The sequence below is a fragment of the Hemibagrus wyckioides genome, linkage group LG19 (assembly GCF_019097595.1).
Source record: "Hemibagrus wyckioides isolate EC202008001 linkage group LG19, SWU_Hwy_1.0, whole genome shotgun sequence".
Classification (NCBI taxonomy): Eukaryota; Metazoa; Chordata; class Actinopteri; order Siluriformes; family Bagridae; genus Hemibagrus; species Hemibagrus wyckioides.
The window spans coordinates 20403290-20422500 of record NC_080728.1 but is presented as its reverse complement, the minus strand read 5'-3'; the positions used below and the strand labels follow the sequence as shown (position 1 = coordinate 20422500).

General features: G+C 41.2%; 2 gene segments (V, D, J or C); both read right to left on the bottom strand.

The window, feature by feature from the left end:
- Positions 1-4065: 4065 nt before the first annotated feature.
- LOC131369754 (Ig kappa chain V region K29-213-like) lies at positions 4066-4583 on the bottom strand. The segment is given in 2 exon segments: positions 4066-4394; positions 4493-4583. Coding segments are annotated over 2 exon segments (420 nt in total).
- A 2325-nt stretch (positions 4584-6908) lies between these two features.
- On the bottom strand, positions 6909-11598 carry LOC131369761 (immunoglobulin kappa variable 1-39-like). The segment is given in 2 exon segments: positions 6909-11409; positions 11508-11598. Coding segments are annotated over 2 exon segments (420 nt in total).
- Between the last annotated feature and the right edge of the window lie 7613 nt (positions 11599-19211).

Here is a 19211-nt window from a genome sequence, read left to right as displayed (position 1 = left end):
AACTGTGTGAAACTTTATAAGAAGTCGATTTACACTTAATTTACTAAATTTGATTTGAGATAGAGGAGCATCAGTACTAGGAGGACAATCCCACAGATACAGAGTATTCTTAACTTTATGAGACCAGAACAGTCCAAACAATTCCTGGATCCTGCTGGAATCATGAATCCTGTCTTCCATGGAATTTCCAGCTGTTTAGGAGCTGCCTGATTTCAGTATTGAATGTATTTATGGTGTCACACTGCACCCTGGTGGTGAAGGACTCGTGTAAATGTAGACACTTTTCTAACATAAGCTACTGTGGGAAAATATTCAGAGGACAAAAAAGCTGTAGTTCTTCAAATGGAACAAAACCTCTGTGAATGAAACCCACCTTCACTGTCACAACACTGATTTATATACAACTCCCATGATCCTCAGCCTGCAACTTCATCACATGACCTCCAGTCAAGCTGTTCACAGTCACCAGATTACTAATGACACTCAGCTGTTTGTACTCACACTACTCCCTTTAAATAATCATAGGATGTACCACAAAGCAGGATTTCAGAGTTAAACTCATAACCCAAAGTTACACTCTCACAGATTTTAAGCTGGGTAGATCGCCATGGCAACATACTGTACACAGCTAACCTGCTCTGGGGCAGGATCAATTCAAGATAACCACAATGAGGGATTAGTAAAACATCACCGTTCTTCAGGGATCTCATGGAGCTCAGGACTCGTATTGTGAAAGGATCCTTTAGGGTTTCATAATCCTGAAATTCTTTAGATATACAGTTTTATGGTTTTACATATATATATATATATATAGTTTTAGTGTTTATAGTCTATAGTTTATTCTCATAGATTGCTTACAAAATCACACAGGTATGCAGGGACAGGCATTAAAATGGTTTAGATCCTACCTGTCTGATCGATACCTTTTTGTAGATTTAAATGGAGAACTGTCCAGTGTAGTGCCAGTGAAATACGGGGTCCCACAAGGGTCAGTTTTAGGACCTCTGCTTTTTTCAGTATACATGCTTCCCTTGGGTAACATCATTAGAAGGCATGGGATTAGTTTCCATTGTTATGCTGATGATACCCAGTTATATATCTCATCAAAACCAGATGAATTATGTAAATTGTCTAGATTAACTGAGTGTGTTAAAGATAATAAAGATTGGATGACCGATAAGTTCCTATTATTAAATTCTGATAAGACAGAGATATTACTTATTGGTCCAAAAACCAATACACAGAAGCTCTCACAATTCAGCTTGCTTTTAGAAGGATGTACTGTTACTACTAGCTCAACAGTGAAAGACCTGGGCGTAATATTAGACAGCAACTTATCCTTTTAAAATCATATTTCCAATATCACAAAAACAGCCTTCTTCCATCTTAGAAATATTGCCAAGCTTAGGAACATTTTATCTGTATCTGATGCAGAAAAACTAGTTCATGCATTCCTGACCTCCAGACTGGACTACTGTAATGCATTACTAGGTGGTTGTCCTGCATCTTCAATACACAAGCTACAGTTAGTCCAGAATGCAGCCGCCAGAGTTCTTACCAGATCAAGAAAATATGATCATATAACCCCAATATTATCATCCCCGCACTGGCTACCTGTTAAACTTAGAATCGATTATAAACTAGCACTACTTACATTCAAGGCTCTAATTGGTTTCGCTCCCACGTATCTCTCCGGTCTTCTGACACGCTACAATCTACTACATTACTTAAGATCTGAAAATTCTAGATTTCTGGTAGTTCCCAGAATATCAAAGTCTACAAAAGGGTGTAGAGCGTTTTCGTATTTAGCTCCTAAACTTTGGAATAGTCTTCCTGACAGTGTTCGGGGCTCAGACACAGTCTCCCAGTTTAAACATGGACTAAAGACTTATCTCTTTATCCTGGCATACATTTAACACATCCCATAACCTTGTGCTCCAGTACATCTGATTAAATACACATTATCATCTAGTGCTGCTAATATTATGAACAGCAGCTATGCTAATTACTTTCCACTTGTTTCCCTTCTTCTACCCATCCCGAGGCATACAGAGATTGCTTTGAGACAATGCTCTTTGTTAAAAGCGCTATACAAATAAAATTGAATTGAATTGAATTTTTTTTTTTAAATTAAAGAATAGCTGGAAAAAAGGTGCTATAAATACGACACTTGAAGTGCTGGATCTACTGACAAATGACAGCGAGGCTAATGTTTTTCCATTTGAGTCCTCATCTGAATACTGATCAGGAATACCTTATATCATCTGAAAGGTACGGAAACACTCATTTGTTATGTATTATTCTTCAGTTTGGTGGAAAATTATCAATCTGTTTATTGCCGAAAGTGCCGTGTCGCTCTTGTGCCCCACTTCAAACTGAAAGCTCTTCCAGCTGTGGCATGATGCACATGAGTGTAACTGGTGTAGTTACTGGTGTTGTTTTTCTTTCTTATTTTATGTTCGTATTAATTTTTCTAATATTTGGGGTTTTGTAGCAATATATGACTTTATTTTTTCTTTGTGTTCATTGTTCTAGTTTCGTGTGTTGCACTAGTTCTAAATTTTCAGCTGTTTTCACTCAATCCTATTTTAGATTACTTGTAATAAATATGCTCTCATTGGAGTCAAACATTATCTCCTGTGTGTGGGTTTTATATGAATGGGGTGTGGAGGGGGGTGTGGGTGTAGGTGGGTTTTCCAAAACAAACCCCAAACAGTTATATTTGGATGAAAACACCTGTAGTAACATATAAGTCAAATAAATTAAGTTTTATAGTTCAGTAACTGAGAAACCTCAGATTGGAGAGACCTCTTATACATTCCTCTTCAAAAGCCTCTCTATAACATCTCTGATACACAATAGATAAATCAATCTTAAAACAGTTAATGGTGAGATGTTATACAATAGATTTCCTGAGTTTTTAGACTTTCACTGCATGAATCCAAGGAGATATTCTCTCTAAAGTACACTCTATACACTTAGAAAGAATGAATATTGAATAAAAATGTACTGCTAATTACATTGTACTGCTTGGTCTCAATCCTCAGGTGGGATTAGTCAAACTTTCTGCAGGTGAGATTGTTTAAACTCTGAACAGGAGCAGGAGGTGATTGGTCAAAGTTTCTGTAAGAGTGAGAGAGAGAATGGGATTGATCAAAGGTTTTGCAGGAGTTGGTGTGGTGGAGTTTCTCAAAATTTCTGCTTCAGTGGACAGAATTGGTCAGTTATTCTGCAGGAGCCAGTAAGAGAGGGTATGAAGGGTTAAACTTCATGTAGGAGTGGGTGAGATTGGAGATACTTTGAGCAGAAGTTTGGGACTGGTCAGGAGCAGGCAGGACTGGTCAGAGTTTCTGTGTGGTTGTTGTAGTGCTCAGGTTGTTGACTGTGCTGCTGATGTTGCAGTGTTTTTGTGAAATCTCTACAGAAAAACATTTTTTCCATTTCACATTCAATCAAATCAAGAAACTGCAAATCACTGGTGTTAATAATTAATGTAGAAATTCAACCCAGTGCCTTACAGAGTTTCTAATTAATGTCATCTAGTTACAAATAAAGAATCATTGAGATGTTTCACACAAACTGCTGTATAACTCAGGGTCATCTGTCCAGAACTGAAATAAATTAATATATTTTAAAATGTTTATTTTTTCCACTGATTTCAAATAATTATCTGATTTATACTCATTAAAGATTGTTAAAGGGAGTTTATTATTATCTAATTGTTTGTTAATAAGTAAGATATGTTCAGTTAAAGTGTGTTTTCTCTGGTCCACAGTGTGTGTGTGTGTGTGTGTATGTGTGTGTGTATGTGTGTGTGTGTGTGTATGTGTGTGTGTGTGTGTGTGTGTATGTGTGTGTGTGTGTGTGTGTGTGTGTGTGTGTGTGTGTGTATGTGTGTGTGTGTGTGTGTGTGTGTATTAGTGTATTAGTGTGGTGTGTTTTCTCTGGTCCACAGTGTGTGTCATTGTGCTGTATCACATCCTCCCCCTCAGCACCTGCAGTCTCTCCCAGCTGCAGCAGTGCTTCTCTGTGTACTCTCACTGACCGAGGTTTTTGTACCACGCTCTAACACTGTGTGAACACATAGCTACTACTGATCTCATGTACACTCTGACAGTAGTAATCTCCTGTATCTTCAGTCTGGACTCCACTGATGGTCAGAGTGAAGTCAGTATCAGATCCACTGCCACTGAAACGATCTGGAATCCCTGACTCTAAGTTAGTAGCCAAGTAGATCAGGAGTTTAGGAGCTTCTCCAGGTTTCTGCAGGTACCAGGCGAGACGGTTACCACTATACACACTGCTACTGGTTCTACAGTTGATGGTGACGGTGTTTCCTGGAGCAACAGTTTGCACTGAAGGAGTCTGAGTCACAGTCACCTGACCTCTGGATCCTGAAGAGAAACATAGATTGTGTTTCTGTGCTCTAAAGTGGTGTAGAATTAGTATGAAATGAAGTGTGTGAGGCTGTGAGTTGATGTTAAACTCTCACCTTGAGTCCAGAGGGCCAGTGTGCAGATGAAGACGCTGATCAAAGTCATGGTTGCTGTGGGTGAAGTTGCTGAGCAGCAGCTCTCAGTCATGAAGTGTTAAAGTCACAGGGCTATAAACACTCACAGAGCACTGAAGCATGGACCACCAATGCAAAGTGTGTGTTTGTATGTGTGAGAGTGTGTGTGTGAGTGTGTGTGTGTGTGTGAGTGTGAGTGTGTGTGTGTGTGTGTTTGTGTGTGTGTGTGCTTGTGAGTGTGTATGTGTGTGTGTGTGTGTGTGTGTGAGTGTGTGTGTTTGTGTGTGTGTGTGTGTGTGCGTGTGAGTGTGTGTGTGTGTGTGTGTGTGTGAGAGTGTGTGTGTGTGTGTGTGTGAGTGTGTGTGTGTGTGTGTGTCTGTGTATGAGTGTGTGTGTGTGTGTGTGTGTGTGTGAGTGTGTGTGTGTGTGTGTGTATGAGTGTGTGTGTGTGTGTGTATGAGTGTGTGTGAGTGTGTGTGTGTGAGTGTGTGTGTGTGTGTGTGTGCACTGCAGTGTGATGGAGGTTTTTGTACGATGGTTTCATTAGAATGTATCACTGTGGTACACTTTTGGTGGAGGCTCCAAACTCATTGTGAACAGTAAGTGTGTTTTCTTCTTTTTAAAACTAAATCAGTTTAGTTCATTACTAATTCCATGAATAAATAAACTTAAACTAGATTATTTATGTTTAGAATTACATCATTGATTTTATTGTGTATTATTATGCTGTGTTGAGGAATACATTTCAGTATCAGAACAGATCCCATAGAAATGTTCTTGAACATTCAACAAATACACAATAATTGATGTTAAATATGTAATAATGACACACTTGCTATATATTCAACATGTAATAACTCTGCAGTTACTCTATAATAAACATTTAATAAATATAGTGACTTTGTGCTGATGTAAAATCCAGATGTTAGCTGCTGTGTGTGTTTGTGTTAAACAATGAATATTTCTGTAATCAGCTACATTTGTATTTGCTGCAGTTAAATATGCTGAAGGTTTGAAGTATAAAGTAATAAGACTTGTTATGAAAAATGATTTTTCCAGATAAATTACAGTGTGGAACATGTTTGTTTTGTCTCTGCACTGAAACTGAGGTCAAATAATAAAGTACTCAATGAAACTCAGTCATGAAGTCAGACTTTATTAAACATCAGTAATTCTTTTTTTCTTCTCCAGCCGGTCCCACAGCTCCCTCCGTGTCTCTGCTCCCTCCGTCTCCTCTGCAGCTGTCTGAAGGATCGGCCTCGCTGCTCTGCCTGCTGTCTGGCTACTCTCCACAGGGGGCGCTGGTGAGCTGGACAGTGGACGGCTCCCAGGTGAACACCGGGGTTCTGACCAGTGCGGAAGAAGAGAAGAGTGGCCGTTACAGCCGCAGCAGCACCCTGACCCTCAGCAAAGACCTCTGGGAAAAGGGGGAGGAGTTCAGCTGTAAGGTCTCCCATAACAACGCCAATCATCCAGTCACGTTCAGAAAGAGTCAGTGTGAAGGCTAGTGGATCCAAGCTAGAGTTTAACATAGAGCTGCTTATCATCCATCCTAAATAGAGTTTCAATTCTACACAATGCTGACATTTCTGTCTTTACTCTCTTCACTGTCCTGTTGCTCTTCCTGTAGTTTTTGCTGAAATAAAGCTGAGTTTTGGACGTTGTCTGTTCTTTTATTCCAGTTAATAGTGATGATCAGTGTGATGAGAGAGTGGGATTAGCTGTAGATTCAGTGCTGTGTGTTGTGCTTCAGTGAGTTTGACTGAAGGAAGTTGAACATCTGGTGAAATTTCTGCTCTATTCTGGGAGAAATGAAACTCTTCAGTCCTGTTAATGTAAATCTCACTTCCTCCTCACTGCTCTCTCTTTAAGTGAGGATTAATATGTAGGCTATTATTCTTCTGTCACATGAAACACATTAAAGGTTCTAACTGCAGTCCGCTACATTTTTCATTTCCTGCATCACTGAATCTGCCTCTCTAAGAACTATAGCACATATAACACCCCCCACACCCCACACCTTCCTGGTCCTGGTAAGAGTGTGAGATGATGAACTGGTACCTGTCTCTGTCTATGGGAGGATTATGTTTTGTGATTTGATCCTTTAGTAATGGAAGGTTTATCCTTAAAGCAGAAAATTAATTACTCCTTCTAATTAGCATAAAATCTGATCAATAAATGACACTGATTTTGAGAAAGGTGCTACATAAATAAAACACTTATTATTTTAACAGGAAAGATAATAGTGAACTTAATGGAAGAGTAAATCTCCTGATAATGAGTGAAGGGGAAATCAGGGTTTATTGAAGTAAATAATAAGGTTGCAGGAACAGTGTGAACGTGATTAATCCACTTTGACTAGACAGACCCAAGCAAAACCCAAACCAGGAATCTCCGTGTTTCTAGACGTGTGATCTACCACCACACCACTGGGTGTACAGATACACCTACAGAACAGCTACAGATGGAGCAGGAACACCTACAAACCAGTAAGAATTTTCAGGTTTACTTGGAGAAGAAGCCTGAACCGCCTTGCTGCTGCTACCTCTGAGCTGAATTCAGAGAGAGACTGCCATAGAACCACAGAGAGACAGTGACTGAATAGTAAAACTTTTCAAAATTTACTGAGATTAACAGTGAGAATTTATACAGAAGAAAGATATAATATACAGTGTTATCTACTGGAAAACAAAACAAAACATCAGCAGAAACAGATGTGGAGGTTAAAGTGTTCAGTGGAGGTTTGGAGAGTTGATTATAAAAAGCATTTTCTACATTATGGAAGAAGAAACTGTCCATGTCCAGCAAAACAAAATATCATGATCATAAGATGTATGTCCCAACTCTTAAGAAGCATCAAAGACAGTCTCACTGCCCACTGGACCATCCCACAGCCCCAAACTCAAACAACAGTCACCCTTTAAGGCCATGCATGCCAGAGGTCAGAAGGTGGTCAGAGGTCAGAGGTTGGTCCTATTCAGCAAGAAGCAAGACCTACTATGTTGTGTTGAGTGGAAGTGCTACATAAGTGTTGTTGACGAGGGCACATACGGTTCACCAACTGCAAGCAGAAATGCACTGAAAAATACACGATAACAACAGAAAAGGTCAAATGGAATACAAAATCCATTATATATTAGGAATGTCAGATAAATCGTGAGTATTTTCTGAAGAAAAAGCACATGCCATGTTTCCACCACGCTGCTGCTGAGGCATAAGACTGCAGTCAGAGGAGCAGAAGACCCCTACTAAGAGTATAATAAACATGTTTTTGTTGAATCACTTATTATAAGCAAAGGCTGAGTTTATCAGTCTATCAGGATCACAGTGTGAGCAAGTTCTAGAATAACCAAAGAGTCTAAAAAAATGTCTAGGAACGTTAACATTCCTAGTCCTGGTCAGATTATCAGACGTGTAAAAGCTAATACATGGGTTTTCTCTATGTGTATGTGAAAAGGTGAGATGAGGTGAAGCGCTCTGAGGAATGCTTGATTGCTGAGTCTCTTCTGTCTCTGAAGATCCTTGTGAGGAGAGATGAGGATTTTTACTAGAACAGCATAAACTGGGAGAAAAAGGGTGAGTCGGCTGCTCTGTGAGAAGAGGGAGAGAGGCAGAGACATTAGCATGCACACTGTTTAATGTCTAAATTAGTGCTTAAGTGAAATCGCTGACAATCACCTCCAAGTCGCCTGAAAAGGAAACACCAGCATTAGCTTTAGTCCAAGGGGTTAGAAATGGACGGCCCATAATTATCTAAAAGGGAGATAGTTGTTGAATGTGGTGTCAGACGAGTTTCACAAAGAACTGAGGGGAGGAGCTCCGCCCAGTTTGGGCTGTTTGTTTGTTTGTTTGTTTGTTTCTACTATTCCTGAACTAGGGAATGTGAAAATTCCAGTCAATATTGAAATATTGACATCTAGAATCAATTTAGCAGTTTTAGTAACACTGAGAATAGACAAGTGTTTGTTGATGTTTCTATTCACCCCTCTTCATGCAGCATGTGAAACACCATGAAAATGACACACAGGAAATGGTAAGACTTAGCAGGGGAGTGAAATGCGGTCTTGTGGACTTGGAGACTATCTTGTTTTGTAGTCTGAGTTCGGATAAATAACATGTCAATATCTAGTGGAGTCAAAATGTGTGTAAACAGAGAAAATACTGGGACTGTTTTGTGCACAACAGGTGAGGGCTTGTCCTCTTTGGGAACCCATTTTTCTGATTCATCAGCTAGAGAGTTACCACAAGCCAGAATCTCCTAGGTCATGACCCTTAACCTTAATGACAGCTTGATGTTTAGGTAATATTGAGGCCTCTAAAACAGGGGTGTCCAATCTTATCCGCAAAGGGCCGGTGTGGGTTCAGGTTTTCATTCTAACCGAGCAGAAACCAGACAGCTGATTAGCCAGTTGGAATCAGGTGTAGCTTGTGCTTGGATGGAATGAAAACCTGCAACCACACCGGCCCTTTCTGGATAAGATTGGACACCCCTGCTCTAAAAGATCAGAAACCAATGCAGCATGTGACATGGGATTACTATCAGCAGCATTAAATCCACATGTACGCCAAATTTGACCAATTCGTATTTAAACAAACAACATGCACTTGTTAAAGCAACAAGTTCAGCAGCTTGAGCTGAAAGAAAAGGAATAGAGGGATCTTCATTTACAATAATAGGTAAAGAACAGACTGAATATCCACACAAGGTGGTATTATCACTGGGTTTAGAACATGAGCCATCTACACAAATATGTGTGCCCTGTCCTCCAACAGATGCTGTGACAGAGATGATGATTCTGAAATCTCAGTCAAACAGTCGTACTCCAACCAGCCATCAGAGGCCTGTTCCTCCAGACAGGAGTACACGAGGCAGTGTAACAGGACAGCTGGGATATTTTGGGCTTTCACGGGTTTGATAGGGAGATTTTGTTTGGCACAGAAGATGGCTTCATAGCCTGAATGATGCTGTGTGGTCAAGTGCCTGAATATTATTAAGAATGGTGACTACCTGACATGGTGCATGTAGTGTAAGTGGGTATGAAAGGACAACTCTTTCAGCATCTGAGAGCAGTAGAGCAGAGGCAGCAACTGAAAGAAAACATGAAGACACCTACGAAACAAAGGACTTCATACGATGAGGTCATGAACAAATATTATCACACAGAAAGCCCAGGGTCAGATTGAGCCCAAGTCAGAGAGTAACAAGATATATTCAAGATATATCAAGAGCCTAGCAGTTTTACTGAATACAGAGGAAATACAAGAAGATACTAAATGTGCTGAGCTTCCTTCGTGCTTCAGTCCTCAGGTGGGATTGGTCATTCTTTCTGCAGAAACAGGTGAGATTAAAACTCTGAACAGAAGCAGGAGGTGATTGGTCAAACTGTCTGGAGAAATGGCTGGGATTGGTCAACGTTTCTGCAGGAGTGGGCAGAAATGATTAATTATTCTGCAGGAGCAGATGGAATTAGTCAAATGTTCTTCAAGAGAGAATGGGATTTCTCAAAGTTTCTGCTTCAGTGGACACGATTGGTCAATTATTCTGCAGGAGCCAGTAATATTGGTCAGCTTTCTGCAAGAGAGGGTATGAAGGGTTAAACTTCATGTAGGAGTGGGTGATATTAGAGATACTTTGATCAGGAGAAGGTTGGGACTGGTCAGGAGCAGGCAGGACTGGTCAGAGTTTCTGTGTGGTTGTTGCAGTGCTCAGGTTGTTGACTGTGCTGCTGATGCAGTGGTTTTCTCTACAAAAACCCATTTTTTACAGAGTTTATTATTAATGTCATCTATTTACAAATAAAGAATCACTGAGACGTTTCACACAAACTGCTGTATAACTCAGGGTCATCTGTGGAGATATTTTAAAAACCCTGTCCTTTTTGTCATGATTATATATAATTCTCTGGTTTAATCTCATTTAAGAGATTATAAAGAGAAGTTTGTTAATAATTAAGACATGTTCAGTTAAAAAATTCCTAATGTGGATATTAAAGTTATAATAAAATCTGAAGTCTATAAAAGTAAAACTAGGAAAACTGCTATAATAATAGTAATACTGCAAATCATAAAGAACTGGCAAATTATATACAGAACAAAAAGTATAAAAAGAAAATAATAAATATGTTTTTTTTACTGAGTAAGTCTGGCTGCTGTTGCTTTAGCTCAAACCTTCTTAGTTATTTTTTCTTTCTAAGAGTGTAGATAGTGAGATAATCCACTTCCTGTTGAAAACACATAGCTGTTCCACATTGAGGAAAAATTCCACAAAGAGAGTAAAAGACATTGTAGTGGACTGATGATGATCAGCTGAAAGTGTGTGTGTGTATGGAGTGTATTTATGGTGCTGACTGTGCTGATGTTATTCATCTTTAAGCTGCACCTAAGAGAGTTTCAGAGGAAATTCTGTCTGATTTTCACCATCACTAATATATTAATATGTTAACAAAACCTCATCCACAGCTGAGAAAGGTGGACTCCTCTCACATCCTCCCCCTCAGCACCTGCAGTCTCTCCCAGCTGCAGCAGTGCTTCTCTGTGTACTCTCACTGACCGAGGTTTTTGTACCACGCTCTAACACTGTGTGAACACATAGCTACTACTGATCTCATGGTAACTCTGACAGTAGTAATCTCCTGTATCTTCAGTCTGGACTCCACTGATGGTCAGAGTGAAGTCAGTATTAGATCCACTGCCTTTAAAACGAGCTGGAGTCCCTGACTGTAAGCTAGTAGCATAGTAGATCAGGAGTTTAGGAGCTTCTCCAGGTTTCTGCAGGTACCAGTGTAGATAGCTACCACCATACACACTGCTACTGGTTCTACAGTTGATGGTGACGGTGTTTCCTGGAGCAACAGTTTGCACTGAAGGAGTCTGAGTCACAGTCACCTGACCTCTGGATCCTGAAGAGAAACATAGATTGTGTTTCTGTGCTCTAAAGTGGTGTAGAATTAGTATGAAATGAAGTGTGTGAGGCTGTGAGTTGATGTTAAACTCTCACCTTGAGTCCAGAGGGCCAATGTGCAGATGAAGACGCTGATCAAAGTCATGGTTGCTGTGGGTGAAGTTGCTGAGCAGCAGCTCTCAGTCATGAAGTGTTAAAGTCACAGGGCTATAAACACTCACAGAGCACTGAAGCATGGACCACCAATGCAAAGTGTGTGTGTGTGTGTGTGTGTGTGTGTCTGTGTATGAGTGTGTGTGAGTGTGTGTGTGTGTGTGTGTGTGTGTGTGTGTGTGAGTGTGTGTGTGTGTGAGTGTGTGTGTGTGTGTGTGTGCACTGCAGTGTGATGGAGGTTTTTGTACGATGGTTTCATTAGAATGTATCACTGTGGTACACTTTTGGTGGAGGCTCCAAACTCATTGTGAACAGTAAGTGTGTTTTCTTCTTTTTAAAACTAAATCAGTTTAGTTCATTACTAATTCCATGAATAAATAAACTTAAACTAGATTATTTATGTTTAGAATGACATCATTGATTTTATTGTGTATTATTATGCTGTGTTGAGGAATACATTTCAGTATCAGAACAGATCCCATAGAAATGTTCTTGAACATTCAACAAATACACAATAATTGATGTTAAATATGTAATAATGACACACTTGCTATATATTCAACATGTAATAACTCTGCAGTTACTCTATAATAAACATTTAATAAATATAGTGACTTTGTGCTGATGTAAAATCCAGATGTTAGCTGCTGTGTGTGTTTGTGTTAAACAATGAATATTTCTGTAATCAGCTACATTTGTATTTGCTGCAGTTAAATATGCTGAAGGTTTGAAGTATAAAGTAATAAGACTTGTTATGAAAAATGATTTTTCCAGATAAATTACAGTGTGGAACATGTTTGTTTTGTCTCTGCACTGAAACTGAGGTCAAATAATAAAGTACTCAATGAAACTCAGTCATGAAGTCAGACTTTATTAAACATCAGTAATTCTTTTTTTCTTCTCCAGCCGGTCCCACAGCTCCCTCCGTGTCTCTGCTCCCTCCGTCTCCTCTGCAGCTGTCTGAAGGATCGGCCTCGCTGCTCTGCCTGCTGTCTGGCTACTCTCCACAGGGGGCGCTGGTGAGCTGGACAGTGGACGGCTCCCAGGTGAACACCGGGGTTCTGACCAGTGCGGAAGAAGAGAAGAGTGGCCGTTACAGCCGCAGCAGCACCCTGACCCTCAGCAAAGACCTCTGGGAAAAGGGGGAGGAGTTCAGCTGTAAGGTCTCCCATAACAACGCCAATCATCCAGTCACGTTCAGAAAGAGTCAGTGTGAAGGCTAGTGGATCCAAGCTAGAGTTTAACATAGAGCTGCTTATCATCCATCCTAAATAGAGTTTCAATTCTACACAATGCTGACATTTCTGTCTTTACTCTCTTCACTGTCCTGTTGCTCTTCCTGTAGTTTTTGCTGAAATAAAGCTGAGTTTTGGACGTTGTCTGTTCTTTTATTCCAGTTAATAGTGATGATCAGTGTGATGAGAGAGTGGGATTAGCTGTAGATTCAGTGCTGTGTGTTGTGCTTCAGTGAGTTTGACTGAAGGAAGTTGAACATCTGGTGAAATTTCTGCTCTATTCTGGGAGAAATGAAACTCTTCAGTCCTGTTAATGTAAATCTCACTTCCTCCTCACTGCTCTCTCTTTAAGTGAGGATTAATATTTATTAATATTTTTTATTTCTTTTTATTTATCACCGAATCTGCTGCTGTAAGAACTATAGCACATATAACACACCCCACACCCTCCTGGTCCTGATAAGTGCATTAGCTGATTGATTGACAGCTGTCTCCGTCTACGGGACGAAGACGACTAGAATAATAAAGAGAGAGTGGCACCATATCCATGACATGCTCAGAGTTGTGTGTTAAATCTAAACACATTAGGAAAGCGGTGGGAGACATTGGCTGTACTTAAGTTTGTGAGGGAAGCAGAGAATTTAGTTTTTTTTTTTTTCATTTTTATTTGTAGGTGAAGATGTAAATATAAAGCAAATTAACATTAGGGACGTTTACTGTGGTTTCCTTTAGAGGGAACTTGACACTGCTTCATGGCTGATGCTATGGGAACACTTCTTTACAGAAGCTGTGTCTGAAGCTCTGTGTGAAATCACACTGATGTATTGGTTCAGGTAGGTCATGTGCCAGAAAAACCATAAAAGGGCATCATTTACTTCAGCTTCTTTGTCTTCATGAAGCATTCTGTGTATGTTTGTGTTGACTGATTATCTGTCTAGACTAGGGAAAAAGAAGACATATATAAAAGATGGCGAGCAAACAGTTCAGAAAGTGCCTGCATTTGTGCCCCCGGTACATTACAGGGGACGACTTGTCATTTCTCTGCATTGTTTGATTGGTAAAGGAGTGAAACATGTCTTCTCCATAAGCTCTGCTCCTGCTTGGCTGTTTTCTCCAGCTAAGCACCTGGTCTTCATGACTCAGATCCTGCATCTACTGAGGCAGCATGCCGACCTAGATCAAGGGTCTCACAGGTCTCGCAAGAGGTGATTTCCTTTAACTTGTCTAAATTACTTTCTGAGAGAAAACACTCAGTGGCATTTGTACTGTTGAAGGCAGTATTGTGTGCTGTCGCTAAGCTCTCTTCGTGCTTGCTTGGCTGTATTTCCTGCCAAGTCCCTGCACCGTGTGGCTCAAGTCCCCCGTCTATCAAGGTGATTACATGTGCTGTTACTAAGCTTTGCTTAGATTAGCCTGATGAAAGGTTAGCACTGTCTGCTCTGGGCTTGATGACTACTACCTAACTTCATTCCATAAAGGCATCTCCCATTTTTTCCCCAGACATTCACACTGAGGTGTCGAGGTGGAATAATTCCTAATAGGCCTCTGGTATTCAGCCATTGTGGCCCTAGATGAACACGGGTATGTGACAATGCCTAGGGTTGAAGAGACACTTGCGAGAAATCCCCCCCCCCTTCATCACCTACATGAAGAGAAAGTCTGCACTCCCATTGGAGCCCTGTCAGGCCAAGTCCGCCCTTATAGGAAAAGCCTACATGGCAGGGGTACCAGGCTGGCATGATAAAGGAGCTTGTTTGTAGTGAGGGGCTCACCAATGAGGTCACCAAAGGGCCACATATTTAGCCCTTTTGCCCATACCATCTGCCACTTCATGGCTGCATATGTTGCCATGGAGAAGTAATCTGATGGAGATAAAAGAAAAGAACAAAACCTTTCTTTCAAATTCCCTGAATTTCTCCATCACCTCTCTCAGACCACCTAGCAGCATGGAAGCTTCTGTCAGGTGTGTCACAGTGGGTCGACAGTACTGTCGAAAAAGGCTACAGAATGTAGTTCACCTTCCATCCTCCTTCTTTCAAGGTGAAAGGGGCCATAGAGCATATTCACCTCCCAGATAGAGATTGGGGGATTCCATCCTTTTTGTAATAAAGTAAATCTGGCTAGGCCAATGCCTCTGTGCCACCCAGGTGCAGAGGGTACTCGGCTTATGGCTGTAGTGGCCAAAGCTTTTCTTTTGGGTGTGCTACACATGGCATTCGGGAGGGCTCCTATCTTTCTTGCACACATATTGCCTGAAGATGACAGTTGTATTTATTGTACTGTAACACTTCCTCCTGACACTAAGAGGCTACCTTTGGTGGTCTGCAACATAAATGAGGGGCAGTGGTGGCTCAGGTGGTTAAGGCTCTGGGTCGTTGACCGGAAGATCAGGGGTTCAAGCCCCAGCACCGCCAAATTGCCACTGTTGGGCCCTTGAGCAAGGCCCTTAACCCTCTCTACTCCAGGGGGTGCCGTATCATGGCTGACCCTGCGCTCTGACCCCAACCTCCAAGGATGGGATATGCGAAGTACTTACTTCTTACTACAATACTTTGCTGTAATGTATATGTGACAAATAAAGGCTGTTTCATTTCATTTTCAAATCAGGGCAGTTTGAGCACCAGATTTTGAGCAGTTCGAGACCTGATTTTTCTCACTGAGAGTGATTTACACTCCAGAGTGCACGATCGGGAAGCAGGCTTCCTGCTGAGGGAATGGTATTTGCACCTAGCCATTCAGCAGGCATCCGATCGTGCTGTACCCCATGAGCCTCCTGGGACCCACCTCATCATGCTGCCTCACTGCTGATCTCTCAATCTCATAGTGCACCCCAACTCACAGAAAAAGAAAAGACTTTTTGTACTGCACCTTGTAGATAAAACCCAGACTTTTGTTCACGATCTCTGGTGTGTCTGTTTTCTGCTCTCACAGCGTGAGTCACTACAACAATAACCAAAACACAATATCATTCAAAAGTAATGGAACACACAATTACATAAAGGAGAGGCGAACAAACACAGTCCAAAATTGTAATCTAAAACAAAGTTAAAACAGTCCAGGATTAACCAGGATAAACAGGGTAATCACAAGCAGATTTAGCCTTTATTGTACCTGGAAAAGCTGCAAGAGCGTCATGGCAGCAGCACAGTTCACAATATAATAAAATGAATAACGAGAAGAGGATCAATATCTGTACAGAATTAAATCACCAAAGACTATTACAGTCAGGTGATTCTGTCACCAAGATACTTAAAATAACTTTAAAAGCATCTAAAGAGATCAGTTCCTTAAGTTTCAGCTCATTTTGCAAATTATTCCAGGTTTACGCTGGAGAGAAGAGGAATGAAAGTCAGTCGTAGTAAGACTGAGTACATGTGTGTGAATGACAGGGAGGGAAGTGGAACAGTAAGATTACAGGGTGAAGAGGTGAAGACGTTACTGGAGTTTAATTACTTGGGGTCAACAGTCCAGAGTAATGGAGAGTGTGAGAAAGAGGTAAAGAAGCGAGTGCAGGCAGGTTGGAATGGGTGAAAAAAGGGCTCGGGAGTTCTGGGTTATTCAGCGAGAATCAAGGGGAAGGTGTACAAGACAGTGGTGAGACCGGCCATGCTGTATGGTTTAGAGACAGTGTCACTGAGGAAGAGACAGGAGTCAGAGCTGGAGGTAGCAGAGCTGAAGATGTTGAGGTTCTCTTTGGGAGTGACGCGGTTGGACAGGATTAGGAACGAGTACATCAGAGGGACAGCTCATGTTGGATGTTTGGGGGACAAAGTTAGGGAGGACAGATTAAGATGGTTTGGACATGTTCAGAGGAGGGAGAGTGAGTATATTGGTAGGAGAATGTTGGACATGGAGCTGCCAGGCAGGAGGCAAAGAGGAAGGCCAAAGAGGAGGTATATGGATGGAATAAATAAGGATATGAAGCTAGTGGGTGCAAGTGTTGAGGATGCAGAAGATAGGGCTAGGTGGAGAGAGATGATACGTTGTGGCCACTTCTAAAGGAAAACGCCGAAAGAAGAAGAAGAAGAAGATTCCAGGCAGCAGGAGCAGCAAATTTAAATGCTTTTTTCTCCAGTTTAGTCGCAGAAATGGAACACAGTAATAAAAATCCCTGAGATCGAAGATGTAGGTTAGATGTAGGTCTGAAGATATGAAAGAAAGCAGACCCAGGATAGAGGTATAAATGAGGACATGCCAGTGTTTTAGTCTGCAGATGAACAAGCCAGACCATCCAACACATGCATACAACACACAAAGAGGAGTGACAGCTTAAATATTTCTTATGAACCTCAGTGCTCCATGGTAAACAGTGTCTGAGGGATATAAACACTAAAAAGATGCATGCATATATATCACATTACCAAAGTCCTGCACAGACATAAGAGTGGAAGCAATGAGCCTCTTCTTAGCCTCAAAACAGTAATATACAGCATGAATAGGAGTGGTCCTAGGACCGACCTCTGAAGCACACCTTTAGTTACACTGAGTGACCGAGAGGTGAGTCTTTCTGATTGTACACATTGAGTTTTGTTTAAGAGTTATTAAACCAAACAACAGTATGTTTACTCCGATGCTGATGAGTCGATGTATCAGTATGGTAAGATACAGTATTGATGCTTCTCATAGATAAAAAACAGGGCTGCACCGTGTTGCTTGTTGTCAACAGATTCAACTGAATCATTTAGTACTTCTAAAGCTGCTGTAGCTGTGCTGTGGTGTTTTCTGAAACCAGAACCAGACAGGATGTAATTAGCAGAAAGGAATTTAATTGACTGCTGACAAGTGATTCGAAAACTTTGACCAGGAAGACAGCTTGGATATGGGCCAGTTATTATTTAGATGTGTGGGATCTCCATCTCAGGCATAACATTATGACCACTGACAGTTGAAGTGAATAAGACTGATGATCTCCTCATCATGGCACCTGTTAGTGGGTGGGATATATTTGGCAGCAAGTGATGGTTTTGTCCTCAAAGTTGATGTTAGAAGCAGGAAAAATGGACAAGCGTAAGGATTTGAGCGAGTTTCACAAGGGCCAGATTGTGATGGCTAGACCACTGGATCAGAGCATCTCCAAAACTGCAGCTCTTGTGGGGTGTTCCCGGTCTAAAGTGGTCAGTATCTATCAAAAGTGGTCCAAGGAAGGAACAGTGGTGAACCAGCAACAGAGTAATGGGTGGTCAAGGCTCATTGATGGACGTGGGGAGCAAAGGCTGGCCCGTGTGATCCGATCCAAGAGAGGGGTTCTGTTGCTCAAATTGCTAAAGAAGTTAATTCTGGTTCTTCTAAAAGGTGTCAGAATAGACAGTGCATCACAGTTTGTGGTGTATGGGGCTGCATAGCTGCAGACCAGTCAGGACGCTCATGCTGACTCCTGTGCACCACCAAAAGCTCCAACAATGAGCATCAGCACTGGACCATGGAGCAATGGAAGAAGGTGGCCTGGTCTGATGAATCACATTTTCTTTTACATCACGTGGATGACCGGGTGCGTGTGAATCGCTTACCTGGGGAACACATGGCACCAGGAAGCACTATGGGAAGAAGGCGAGCCGGCGGAGGCAGTGTCATGCCATGGACAATGTTCTGCTGGGAAACCTTGGGTCCTACCATCCATGTGGATGTTACTTTGACATGTATCACCTGCTTAAGCATTGCTGCAGACCATGTACACCCTTTTGCCCCACTTTACCACTTACAGGGCTTAAAGGATCTGATGCTAACATCTTGACACCAGATACCACAGCACACCTTCAGGGATCTAGTGGAGTCCATGCCTCGACGGGTCAGGGCTGTTTTGGCAGCAAAAGGAGAACACAACATTGGGCAGGTGGTCATAATATTATGGCTGATCAGTGTATATGTGGAATTTGATGGGAGTCAGCATACCAGTGCTGCTAAAGAGATAAATCCCAGCATGAGTAACAGGAAGCCTAAAGAAAAGTGGAAATGTGGAAAATAAACTAGTCACTGTGTGAAAGCTGAAAGATGTTGCTAGCTAACAAAACACTGGTGACTAGCCATGTGAACTCCACTCAGTAAAACACTCTTTATGAGTGAAATACTCAGTAATTCAATAATGTTGCTATGGTGATATGATACTGTACAAAATACTCATGTAGAATTCCTGATTATTTTATTGATAAAGGTTTTTAGGCAGAAGATACACGTTAAAACACATTCCTGTCAGAGAGGAGCTACAGTTACAGACTGACGAGGGAGCGCGTGAGTATCGCCTCAGCACGAGATTCTTAAAGAGACAGTACCAAATTAAACACATTCCCATTAACACCTAAAACTCCAAAAAACTCATCTAAAACCCAATAAAAGACACGAACAACTAGATATAATGATATAAGGAAAATAAAACTAAAGATTTGGTGCAATTACTTTTAAAATTAACAATAAAAAA